Here is a 13,042-nt window from a genome sequence, read left to right as displayed (position 1 = left end):
TTTTTTTTTCTTTTCTCAACTTGTTTCTCTTTTTTAGCTTCTTCTACAGATAATAGCCGCGTGGCCGAATGGGGGGAGGATGAAGATTTTAGCAGTTGTACAGTGATGGTAAACCTCTATCGAAATAGAACTCACGAAAAAGTGTAACAAAAATACCTATTCAATAAAATATACGAAACATTCCGAGGTAAAATGGTCTCCAGCTCAGCTCTGTTATTATTGAATTGATTTTCGTAGTGGTGATAGCTGAGACTATGCGACAAACGGACCACATTATCTATTATTTTTTTTACATTCAAAATACCACTTGTTATACCATCTGCTATGTATTTCCTAAATAAATGAAGGCACAATTTTGTCAATACCTAACTAAAATATCTATAAACATAGTAAGTTCTTACCTCGTAGTCGGCTAAAAGAAACAAAAGTCCAGATAGTATTAAGCTGAACAAAACTCATAATCCTCGTACTATACATCACAACCGAACGAAACACAGGAAACTCATAGCCCAGTATTGGGTACGATCTAAGCCATGGATGAAACTGACAAAGAATATTGAGAAACTCAAACACTTGTCACACAAACGAAACCATACTAGAAGGACCATGATAAAACATTCATCACACAAGCAATTTCTCCAACCAAACAACCATACTAGAGAGAAAACCAAAGTCAAGGTAGACTTGATGAAACCATTGCCGAGAAATACAACTACACTTCGCATGCCGAGTGATTCCTTACATATAAAGAAAGGGGACAGTTTAGAAGAGTTGAATAATGACATGGACAATAATGATGGAGAGGTATATGAGGATTTTGCTGAAGTAAACACAGAGATATTACCACCGGAAGCATCTAACTATGATCATGTGACCTGGGCTATGTCCAAACACGAGTTAGGGTACAAACATGAAATGCCGTACCCTGATCTGTACAAAATTAACAAACCTGTTGAATATGAAACATATGATGGAATTGGTGAAGTACACAGAACGAGTAACAAAATGCAGGAGAAATTAAAACAGAAGGAAATAGAACAGTTAGATACAAACAAGACCAAAAGTACTGCGAAAGTACAAAATGAGTTGGGTCATAGTCCGCTAGACCATATTCTTACCAAAACCGGACATCGCTTGCTAGACCAGATACTCCAGTCAGACCATCTGAACACGAAAACGAACCATAGTATTCTGGAAAACCTTGGTACCAAAACCAACCATAGTTTAGACAGCCTTCCAACCAAAGAAATATTCACCAAACCTGCACGCAAGGCAGTGAATACAAAAGATCTCAATCTATTACGCCTCAATCTCTCTGATATTGTTCGCATTGAAACTAAAATCTCGGTGAAGAAGAATCTCGCCAATAAAAGTCGCAATGGTATAGCTATACCAAGTCCAACACAGAAATATGTCATTACTAATGTTAAAGTAGAGAAGGCAGATGTGATTGAACATTTAGATGATATGGTTAAGCAGAGTATGAACAAGGTCATGCTAATGGATAAGTCTATACTGGATGAATATCTAGCTAAGAAAGCTGTGGAGCCTGTTAGTACTGAACCTGAAACAACAACCCCATGTTATACGAAGAAGTTAAACAGTTATATTAAAAAGACATGGAGGAGCCTCATATATCTCATTATGTTAATACTTCTCCTAGCATTGTGTTGTATGTATATCTGTGTGTGGAGAAAACTCCAGGGGAAACCATGCCAACCAAATGCTGAGAAACTGGTTCATTGGAAGAATGCTGAGACACGAACCTCCTCCACTGTTATGTATAAAACATTCGATCATTTAGCCGGTGATCAACATAGGGGATCAAACAAAGACAAGTGTCCCTCCCAACCCCAACCCAAGTGTAAGGGAAGACAAGATGAATCCCCGACGCCACAGTACAAGAAAGTAGAAGTATCAAGTACTGAATGCGCGCGGTCTGTAAGTCCCAGGACAAGACAACTATTCAACGAGTTCAAGAAATATGAAGGCTCCCTCTTCCGTGACTTTTCCGACGCATTCAACTATCGACGCGTCAAATTCCAGGACATGTGTAAGCAGCGTGCAGCTGCAGTTGCAGCAGTGTGCAAGCCTGATGATGAGAAGCAAGCACTCCTCAATAAAATGGATAAGGAAGAGGAGTGCAATGAAAAAATGTTGGATATGTATAACTATACACAGAGCAACTGTACAAGACCCAAGTCCAGTGTGAGATTCAAAATACCCAAGGCTAAGAGTAAGAAAGATAAAATACAGATTCGGAGCTGTGAGAAGAAGAGCAAGAAAAAGCAGAAGAAGAAATTGAAGAAGAACAGTGGTCGGAGTATGGTAGAACCAGAAGCTTGTGATAATACAGATAGTAGCCATGCAGAGTATGAACATATGCATGGAAGATGAGACAGGACTATTATGTCTCGAGAATAAAAACCATTTTGTTTTAAATAAAAATCTCAACTTACATAATTACATTTCCTATTTCTATCAGAATTTAATAGACTCCATTCCTTTTAGGAAGTGTAAAATGCTACAAGCTAGGTTTTCTCATGTTGGACGGAGTGAAGTAAGTTCGCCCATCTGATAAGATACATAGGTACTAAGAGAGGAGGATGCTAAGATACTAACCATACAGTCAAATTTTAGCTGTCGTTCAATCGCTACCAGATACACAAGGCGGAGGAACACCCCCTTAAAATGAATACCTAATACAGTAATTATTATTTATCAATCAATAAGTAATACATAATGAAATATTGCACATTTCAGATAGTGGCGAATCACGCAGGTTACAATGTGGTGGAGTTGAATGCTAGTGATGATCGTAGTCCTGCACTGTTTCACAATACTCTGGAAGCCGCCACTACCATGCAATCTGTCATGTCTGAAAATCCCAAGCCTAACTGTCTGGTGTTGGATGAAATCGATGGAGCACCTCAGGTAAATCTTCATAGAGTTGTTGAAGGAACTGTACACCTCAGAAATAGTACTTTAATGAGTCCGTTTTCAAGGTTAAAATTGTTTGATAAATAATAATTTTTCGTAGGAAAATGACCTAATAATCAATTCCTTTGCATTAGTAAACAACATATTGTAGGAATTTACCTAAAGGTGTATACTGCCGTGCTAAGCAAAAACGCCATATGTCAAAAAACCCTACTTCCGGAAATCGAGTTTGAAGATTTCAATCTATACGGCAAACATACGTTTTTGACATACGGCAACACGTTTTACTTAGTCGTTTTCAAGGGGTTTAGGATAAGGAAAATAGGATCAAAATTTAGGATCATAGGAACCATTTGGCACCAAAAACCAAAAATCGATTTTTTTGACATTCGGCGTTTTTCCGAGTCGTAAGGGTCTGATAAGGGATATTCAGGTACATAATTATGTCATTGTACCCTACTTCCTGAGACGGACTTGACCGTAGTCCCATTCAGGTACCCTCAAGAGCCACTGTTACTGTCTGTGGCTTGACAGGGCTGGTTTTGTCTCAGTTTTACGTCCTCATGAGTCTTACGGGGACATAAAACCTACTGACGAAATGTACATCACGTAACTAAAGGACAAACTTAATAATATAAGCAAAATCGTGAACTTCTTAAAATTCACCTTTCGTGTATTCTTACAATAGGTATGGGTGAAGTTAAAGTAATGATAATAATTAAGTACTTTGGAAGTTAAGTAAATGTCTACTTCGTCTATTGTTACAGATCAAACAATAGTACATCCAATAATGAAGATCACTTGTCCAAAAGGTAAGTACTTCAAGTTTAATGTAGGAAACACATTAAAAACTTCTGGACCTCTGTTTTAAGTTTGAAACCTCTTAGGTATGCCTTAACTGGCGAAACTACTTTGTAAAACACAAAAAGCAATATTTTTCCTTCTTTCCTCGTTGAATTTATCAAAATGTATTTACGACGAGTCTGAATGACTCGTAGACCATTGGGAAGTATCATTACTGCTGCTACTTATTTCAATATAAAGTCTAGGCAATTCACTACAGTTAGCAATTAACGAGGTCCCTGGGGTTCCCCTATTCTTGAAATCGCTTTCCATAGCAACATAGGATGTAGCTGTCAGGTTTCTTGTATTTGTTCCATAATGACTTCTCACTGCTGACTGCATGTATGTAGTGTGTGGTTCTACAGGTTTCCTGCATCCATCACAGCTACACCTGGCAGGTATTGTCTTCATATATTGAGGAGTCTCAGCATCTCTTGATATTGGAATTGTTTTGGTACATTTGGGTTCCATGTATTTCCTACAAAAGAAAATCATATTTTTTTTTTTTTTTTTTTTACTTTCTATTTATAACTTGAAACTAGTCACTTAGGGAACTGTAGGGTACATTTCTTTCGTACTGATTACTGATATACTCAGAGCTTGATTCCCATAATAGTGCAGGTCTCACACTTCACTCAGTCACTCACAGTATCATCAAAATGTTCTGGATAGTAAACATCGGGTTGAACTGAGGGGTCAAGAGGAAGAACGGACTACACAAGCCACACATACCTCGTTTCGAGATATGTAATTGGAGTTCAAGTTTAGGAGTTGCATACAAATGTACGTAAGTCTAAGAGAGCTGTTTCTAATAACTTCTAAACTACAGCTGATATTGCTATAGTTACGACTGTATTAACTCTCATTTCATTTGATTCACCAGGCTTCACAGCGGAAACTGAAATGTTCGCAAGTGATCAAGGACGTTCTCAAGGGCATGAGCCTCCCCGCCCGTATATACAACCAGAGTGAATCATTCCTATTGGACGAACAGAAATGAAACGAAAATGTTCCATTCTCTAGTGAAGAATCTTTCTCTTTTTCCTCTCCAATATTGTCAGAAAACTCGGGTTTAAGTTCACTCTAATATTACAGAGTATTATCCTGTCTGATGTTTATTCTGTCCTTCTTTCCCCTAAGTCCCCCCTATCCCTTTCCTCTAAGTTCCCCTATCCCTTTCCACTTCATTTTTTGAAATAACAACGTACATAAGAGTCTTGGGGTTTTCATATTTAAACTTCCAAGTTACTAAATGTCAAAAAGAATTTCCCCCGTCTCCGTTTTCCCTGGAAACGAAAATGGGGTTCGGAGATAATGCATATTAGGTACGTTTTATACGAAAGTGTGCTGTAATGGGGTCTGACGTTATCTCGACTGGGGAAAAAACTGCACTCGTAAAATCATGTAGAAAATACTGGTTACGAGTTAAAAAATCTGGTGTGAACATCACACGACTTTCTATTACATTTGCGAATACGTACTAAAAGAAAGTAAAAAAAAAGAGACATTGAAAATAGTTCTAGTGATCCATAATTAATAGCTGAGGTAAGTAAGTTTCAAAACTCATATTATCTAACCAAAGAAGCTGCAGATTCGATTCGGGTTCACGAATAAAAGGGAAATTTGTTGACATAGGGAAGTATCGAACCCGCAACTTCTCAACTGTAAGTCGGAGAGTGCTAAAAGTAGCACCATTCGATTCGGCGTAAAAAATCACATGGGTGATGGTTTACATTTGAACAGAGCTGGAAAGCAAGTAGTATCCAAAGCAATAGTTAGCATGTTTTTATGCAAATCATAGCTGCAAGAGTTACCCTGACATTTATTATTACTGTATGATTTGATCCATCATCATTTGAATAAATTTGACCACTAGTGGGACGTACATGTTCAAAGGTTTGTAATAAACAAAGCCAGCAATTGTATCAGTATAACCCACTCACTACCTTACCAGTGTACAAATCTCGGTTTGTATTTGTAAAAAAACTCAAACATGTACTTACCTAGTACCTACCCATTTTAGGCTATTTTCTCTTTCTCTTTATTTCTTCTTAAATTAATTCTTTCCTAGCTCTACTGCCTAAATAGTTCGAGCTATCGAACAAAATATGGGAAAAGATCCCTCCAAAACCTTACTTAAAACCCCCAAATAATCACTTTTTAATAGGACAAGGAAAGTCGTGTGATGTTCACACCAGATTTTCATGAATCATAGTTATTTTTTATTAATAAAATCTAGAGTAATATTATCATCCTTTCCTTGATTTCAGACTGGCAGGTCGTCTCATGGAAGTATCGAAGAAGGAGAAGATCAAAACAGATCTAAGTACCATGATGGCACTGAGTGAGAAGACTGGTAATGATATACGATCCTGTCTATCAGCACTGAGTTGCTATCAAAACCAAACATTACGTCTACCAGCCATACATAATGCTAATATTGGAGTCAAGGATATGCAGAAACCCTTGTTCTCAATGTGGGGAGATATATTTCAAATACCGGATGATAAGAAAGTGACCAAACCTGGGTGAGTAAAAGTTCCCTCATGAGTCTTCTATTCTATATATTATGGGACTGGTTGCTGCTCTCCCGAGAGAGTATGCAATTAACACTGTGACCTCTGTAGATCTATTGTGACCAGTATTTTTCCCCTGCCCGAGCTACTATCCCCCGGCCTTGATGGAACCTAGAAGTACCCTCACTGGTATATGTATATCAACCTCTTCAGTTTCTCTAAAATTCACCTGCAGCACCTCTAAAGAGTCCGCACACTCAGGTTTATGACAGAGAAAAGCTGTGAGTCCATATACTATCCCATTAAGAGGATACCAATAGGTGCCATCTAGGCCAAAGAGCTAGCTCAGGTCCCCCGAACTGAAGGGGTCTAATGAGGGGCTTGATAGGTCTGCTATCCTAGGGCCTTGATGGAACCTAAAAGTGCCCTCACTGGTATATATCACCCTCTTCAGTTTCTCCAAAATTCACCTGTAGCACCTCTAAAGAGTACCTATATTCTGTTTGTCTTAGAGTTCGCCACCATCATCAAAGGTCTAGTAGGCGGGGAGCATGCTATGAAGTTCAAAAGAAACAAAAGTCCAGATAGTAGTAAGCTGAACAAAACTCATAATCCTCGTACTATACATCACAACCGAACGAAACACAGGAAACTCATAGCCCAGTATTGGGTACGATCTACCTATATTCTGTTTGTCTTAGAGTTCGCCACCATCATCAAAGGTCTAGTAGGCGGGGAGCATGCTATGAAGTTAACCAAGGCAGTAGAGGATGATCCACAGCGACGTAAACCCAACATAGACCGCGCCAAGACATACCTCCAGTGGGAACCTAAAGTCAGTCTCAATGATGGACTGAAGAAAACTATCGAGTATTTTGCACGTGAAGTGAAACGGTCTCAAGATGGAAAGATCACGTGATTGTAAAATACTGTTCAATACTTGAATCCTTATTTTAGCTGTAATGCCGTATTTTATTATTGTACTCTTGCCGGCCCCTCACGCTCAGATGGTCTGACAGAACAAGGTCAGATGGTCTGACAGAACAAGGTCAGATGGTCTGACAGAACTAGGTCAGATGGTCTGACAGAACAAGGTCAGATAGACAGAACGTGTTTGGCGGAAAAGGCTTCCGACCGAGGTCCCTCAGACGGTCTGATAGATCTCGGTCAACACACACTTTCCACGGTTTATCAGATGGTCTGAGCGAATGGCTGGCAACAAGATGAAGCCGGAAATTTCTTGGTGAAAAATGAACCCGTGCGATGAAAATAAGCTCGGTCAAATTCTAGCTTTTAGGTTCCTAAGTAATATCCTCTGTCCTACAGTTTTCAAGTAGTTCTAATGCAATATTAAAATACGGCTAGTGAGATTTTTATTTGTTAAATTTTTAATTGTGTTAAGTATGAATAGGTACTTGTCATAGATGTTTTAAATAATTGTGGTTTCTCGTTTTACAACAATCTCAGTTGTGGTTATTGCTCAGAATGTAATTCGATGTGAAGGAAGAATTTTCATTTGAATGGAGCAGTTGCAAATGGATAAAAATTATAAATAAATGGTCGATTCCTATGGAAAAGTTGTGAAAAATCTAAATCTGAGGTCAAAAATCCGAAAAAAATAACTGTAAAAGGTCGAAAATTCAATTTTTATTTTCCGTTCTAATGAAAGAGTTCAAAGATGTGTGACGTCAGACTTCCAAGTATCTATGAAGGTGTGAAAAATAACAAGCTGGGTCCGTCCCTCTGGGAATTTTTTTAACCCATAATTTATTCGATTGTGGTTAAAGAAAATCAGTAGGTACCTATGTACCTACCTAATTTGTAATTTTATTTGCATCAAGCAAGCAACAAGCAAAAATTTATTTAATATCCAGTTCATTATTATTATTGATGCAAATCACCAAAAGACAAATCACCAGAAGGCAAATCTAAACGAGTGCCACTTCAGTCCAAGGAACTATTTAGCTGGCAAGTCGCAAGTATCTATGAAGGTGTGAAAAATAACAAGCTGGGTCCGTCCCTCTGGGAATTTTTTAACCCGTAATTTATTCGATCGTGGTTAAAGAAAATCAGTAGGTACCCATGTACCTACCTAATTTGTAATTTTATTTGCATCAAGCAAGCAACAAGCAAAAATTTATTTAATATCCAGTTCATTATTATTATTATTATTATTGATTTGATTTTACTTTCATGTAATGATCTAAAATCAAGACTATAGCCCATTCTCCCTTTATTCCTTTAGGTCACCCATCCATTTATTAGCCTTGCTCGGCATAGCTTACCATAGATGACGCTAAAACCGGTCTTAAATGATCGACTGAAGTGCGACTGAAGTGTTATCTAAAACTTTCTCACTTTGAGTTCATAGGTCATTGCGACAAATTTCAAGATCAGAGCTCATTTGTGTGAGAAAATGTGAAAAAAATCCCCCATTTTTTTTTTTTTTTTTTTTTTTTTTTTTTTTTTTTGTTTTTTGGACCGTGATCAGTGGCAGAAGAGCCTAGGAGAAAGCCAACTGTTCCGAGAATTAACGTTATATGTTTAGGATAAAGACGATAAAGTCCGCCTTGGTTACAAGGCAGGCGCGCTACTTCCCAAGCTAAATAGGCCAGCTTAAATATTTTCAATGGAAATGTGAAAAGTGACCAACTACATGTCATCAAGTTCGTATTTTACCAGCGCATTTCATTCTGTTAGATTTCATTTCATCAAAGGTTACCACAATTTTATAAGAATAATAATAATATCTTTTTATTGAACTGCATTTTAGACAATCTTGTTTTTAGTTACATTTTAGCATTAAGATTTTTACTTTCCTTTTTTTACCTTGTTGCGCTTTTTACTGTGTTATTCTATTCTTAAGTGATAAGTGATGGCTGAAACGACGTCAGTTGTTGATTTAAGTATCACCTCTGACTTGACGAAGTACCAGGCCGTAATAGTATTAAGACGATGTGATGAACCAGCAGCAGGTATGGATAAGAGCTACATTATACAGTATGTCCTAGCCTAGATATCCTTTAAGGTACTTGTTTATCTTCTGAACGGCTATAATTTTTTGAATTCTGATTGATCCTCAATTAGAGCAGTGCTTCTGAATAATTACCGAAATTATTTCTCCTAAAATTTTTCAAGATTACTAACAGGCTAAACCTCATCATGTTGTATTCTAGGTCTAGCTAAGAAAGTGAAAACAGAATGTAGAAATAAAATGAGTCGAACATTATTCATCCTTGGTGACTCCCATGTGAGATATTTGAGAAATTACATTCAACATATTGACAGCACAATAGATATTATCGACCATTTTCAAGGGGGTGCTAGTCTTTTACAAATTTGTAATTATTTATGTGAAACTGTGTCTAATGAAGATCACGTATTTGTGTTTGGTGGAACCAATGACATTGGTCGTAATAGTTTGTCAACGCTGAAACCATCTTTGCTGAAATTATTTTCCAAATATCTACATGCAAAATTTACGTTCATGTTGGTACCTCTACGTGTTCAGTGGAACCGACAATGTTATCAGAACAGTGCAATTGTGAACTTCAATAAAGAACTTGAGGAATTTCTTGGAGAACAAGATCGCCCTATCAATATTCTGGATACAAACCAACTTCTTCATGCTGGTCATTATAGTCGTGATGGTTTACATTTGAACAGAGCTGGAAAGCAAGTAGTATCCAAAGCAATAGTTAGCATGTTTTTATGCAAATCATAGCTGCAAGAGTTACCCTGACATTTATTATTACTGTATGATTTGATCCATCATCATTTGAATAAATTTGACCACTAGTGGGACGTACATGTTCAAAGGTTTGTAATAAACAAAGCCAGCAATTGTATCAGTATAACCCACTCACTACCTTACCAGTGTACAAATCTCGGTTTGTATTTGTAAAAAAACTCAAACATGTACTTACCTAGTACCTACCCATTTTAGGCTATTTTCTCTTTCTCTTTATTTCTTCTTAAATTAATTCTTTCCTAGCTCTACTGCCTAAATAGTTCGAGCTATCGAACAAAATATGGGAAAAGATCCCTCCAAAACCTTACTTAAAACCCCCAAATAATCACTTTTTAATAGGACAAGGAAAGTCGTGTGATGTTCACACCAGATTTTCATGAATCATAGTTATTTTTTATTAATAAAATCTAGAGTAATATTATCATCCTTTCCTTGATTTCAGACTGGCAGGTCGTCTCATGGAAGTATCGAAGAAGGAGAAGATCAAAACAGATCTAAGTACCATGATGGCACTGAGTGAGAAGACTGGTAATGATATACGATCCTGTCTATCAGCACTGAGTTGCTATCAAAACCAAACATTACGTCTACCAGCCATACATAATGCTAATATTGGAGTCAAGGATATGCAGAAACCCTTGTTCTCAATGTGGGGAGATATATTTCAAATACCGGATGATAAGAAAGTGACCAAACCTGGGTGAGTAAAAGTTCCCTCATGAGTCTTCTATTCTATATATTATGGGACTGGTTGCTGCTCTCCCGAGAGAGTATGCAATTAACACTGTGACCTCTGTAGATTAGTGTATATGTATACCTACCTTTCTTTCATAGAATAGTAAATCAATGAACAACGGCGTAAATTTGGCTCCTAGGTCCTATGGGTTGCTTATTCTAGTTATAGTGGTAGCTTAGTAAACTGTAGATCTCACCCAATGGGACCCTAAAAGTTCACAACTTAATCATCAAATTTCCTAAAGTACCGAATTTCATAAAAAGAGGATCAATAATTATTGCAGAACAAATTATTAAAAACATTAAAATCATAATAACAAGATCAAGTGTTTTTTCTCCTTTTGGTTAGTCGTTTCCTTGTTTTGATCCCAGGCTTCCATAGATGTGTTGGTGAAGTACATCACAGGGAAACCCAATACAAAGAAGAAAGCCAAGGGCAGTACTGGTTTGAAGAGACCTATCATTTGTATTTGTAACGATCTGTATGTTCCTGCACTGAGACCTCTCAGACAAATAGCATTCGTTCTTCAGTTTCCACCCACATCTTCAGCTCGGTAAGTTATAAAATTACACAGAGGTAGTTGTAGAAATGGACCGTGATCCCACAGTAGTGGCAGAAGAGCCTAGGAGAAAGCCAACTGTTCCGAGAATTAACGTTATATGTTTAGGATAAAGACGATAAAGTCCGCCTTGGTTACTATAGTTACTCCACTTGTGGATAGAGATTGCGTTTCAGACTGTGGCTTAGTCCAAAAAACTGAAAAAAAAAAAAAAATAAAATAAATGGGATTTTGTGGGGTAGTCCGTTTTTCCTCTTGGCCCTTTAACTCTAGATAATCACCTTGGTTCTCTATGATCACAATGAAATTGTTCTGTACTTCTCGTATCATAGGTTTGTATTTCATTGGTTTTCTTCCTGTAGGTATCACAGGTACATTCACTCCTATGTTTACTAATATATCGGGGTCTACACACATGTCCTATAGTCTCACTAGGTGTCACACTGGCTGAGGTTAATGAACTCTGTGAAGTACTAGTCGTCTCTTTATCGAATAGATTTTGATCAAGCCACTTTTTCACTTTCTTCTGAAACGGCATTTCATCGCTGTCTTCGGATGAGTCCAGCTTTCTTTTATTATGACTGCCGGAAGACATTTTGGTTAGCTTTATTTTGAGAAAACAAATAATTTAGAAACAATTCTACAATTTGAGAAACTGGTTCAGTAAGAAGTTTGATAACAGTAAAAAAAAAGCCAGTGGAGTATTGAAACAAGATTCTTCTTCATTCCTTTATAACTTTTTCCTACGTTTTACATTGTTTTCAGGTGTAAATATATTCTTCGTTCAATCCAATCTATGGGCGATTACGATCGATTAGCTCAGGGAGTATTTGAAAATTATTTGAACGTCAAAGTCCATAGTGATCTTCATACTGTAAGTTGATAAATCTCATTATTCTAAACAAATAAGCACTAGTTTCGGATCACAGAGCAACTTCCGTGGCCGAGTGGGTATCACACTTGGCTTGCAGGGTCAACACCAGAAAGTAACCTGTTGGAAGTATGTATTTGCAATCGAAATACGAGTATTTTATTTTTTTTTGTCGATGGTGGACACATCATATCAAACTAGGGACCTTCTGTATTGCAAACAAGCGCATTACCACTAAGCTAACCGTCCGTCCCTTTTCATTATTTCATTGCTTTTTTAAATCTCTTCATTTCAGATCTCTCAAGGACTGGAAGGGTTTTGTAGCTTTGATATGATCAATAGACACATTCTGTCGAATCAGGACTACCGCCTCTACCCATATCTCGCCTATCCATTTGTTACTTGGCATTTGAACTTCGCTGTCAGAGCTTGGCCCAAGATTTCCTACCCTTCAGCCGACTACGAGGTAAGAACTTACTATGTTTATAGATATTTTAGTTAGGTATTGACAAAATTGTGCCTTCATTTATTTAGGAAATACAAAGCAGATGGTATAACAAGTGGTATTTTGAATGTAAAAAATCTGGTGTGAACATCACACGACTTTCTATTACATTTGCGAATACGTACTAAAAGAAAGTAAAAAAAAAGAGACATTGAAAATAGTTCTAGTGATCCATAATTAATAGCTGAGGTAAGTAAGTTTCAAAACTCATATTATCTAACCAAAGAAGCTGCAGATTCGATTCGGGTTCACGAATAAAAGGGAAATTTGTTGACATAGGGAAGTATCGAACCCGCAACTTCTCAACTGTAAGTCGGGGAT

At 37.3% G+C, this 13,042-nt stretch overlaps 3 protein-coding genes across 3 annotated transcripts in view; all 3 read left to right on the top strand.

Moving 5' to 3' along the window:
- Positions 1–2,443, top strand: part of LOC113466887 — a 5,413-nt gene extending 2,970 nt beyond the window's left edge. The window contains exon 2 of the mRNA XM_026822649.1: positions 424–2,443. Coding sequence (XP_026678450.1) covers positions 424–2,397 — 1,974 coding nt within the window. The 3' untranslated portion in view covers positions 2,398–2,443. The remainder of the gene's footprint in view (positions 1–423) is intronic.
- A 3,067-nt stretch (positions 2,444–5,510) lies between these two features.
- On the top strand, positions 5,511–6,322 carry LOC113466889 (chromosome transmission fidelity protein 18 homolog). Its single transcript, XM_026822656.1, has 2 exons — positions 5,511–5,679; positions 6,054–6,322. The coding sequence occupies exon 2, from the start codon at positions 6,070–6,072 to the stop codon at positions 6,313–6,315; it is 246 nt and encodes an 81-aa protein (XP_026678457.1). The 5' UTR covers positions 5,511–5,679; positions 6,054–6,069; the 3' UTR covers positions 6,316–6,322.
- A 2,629-nt stretch (positions 6,323–8,951) lies between these two features.
- LOC103507906 lies at positions 8,952–10,093 on the top strand. The gene is made up of 2 exons (XM_026822655.1): positions 8,952–9,274; positions 9,476–10,093. The coding sequence occupies exons 1-2, from the start codon at positions 9,175–9,177 to the stop codon at positions 10,021–10,023; spliced, it is 648 nt and encodes a 215-aa protein (XP_026678456.1). The 5' UTR covers positions 8,952–9,174; the 3' UTR covers positions 10,024–10,093.
- The last annotated feature ends 2,949 nt before the right edge of the window (positions 10,094–13,042 follow it).

The sequence above is a fragment of the Diaphorina citri genome, unplaced genomic scaffold (assembly GCF_000475195.1).
Source record: "Diaphorina citri unplaced genomic scaffold, Diaci psyllid genome assembly version 1.1 scaffold350, whole genome shotgun sequence".
Classification (NCBI taxonomy): domain Eukaryota; kingdom Metazoa; phylum Arthropoda; class Insecta; order Hemiptera; family Psyllidae; genus Diaphorina; species Diaphorina citri.
This window is presented reverse-complemented; position numbering and strand designations above follow the sequence as displayed.

Excerpts from the sequence above, each read along its gene's own strand:
- LOC103507906 (XM_026822655.1), top strand. The coding sequence starts at position 9,175 with ATGGCTGAAACGACGTCAGTTGTTGATTTAAGTATCACCTCTGACTTG. Across the intron at positions 9,275-9,475 it reads ATGTGATGAACCAGCAGCAG|GTCTAGCTAAGAAAGTGAAA; the intron begins GTATGGATAAGA and ends GTTGTATTCTAG.
- LOC113466889 (XM_026822656.1), top strand. The coding sequence starts at position 6,070 with ATGGAAGTATCGAAGAAGGAGAAGATCAAAACAGATCTAAGTACCATG.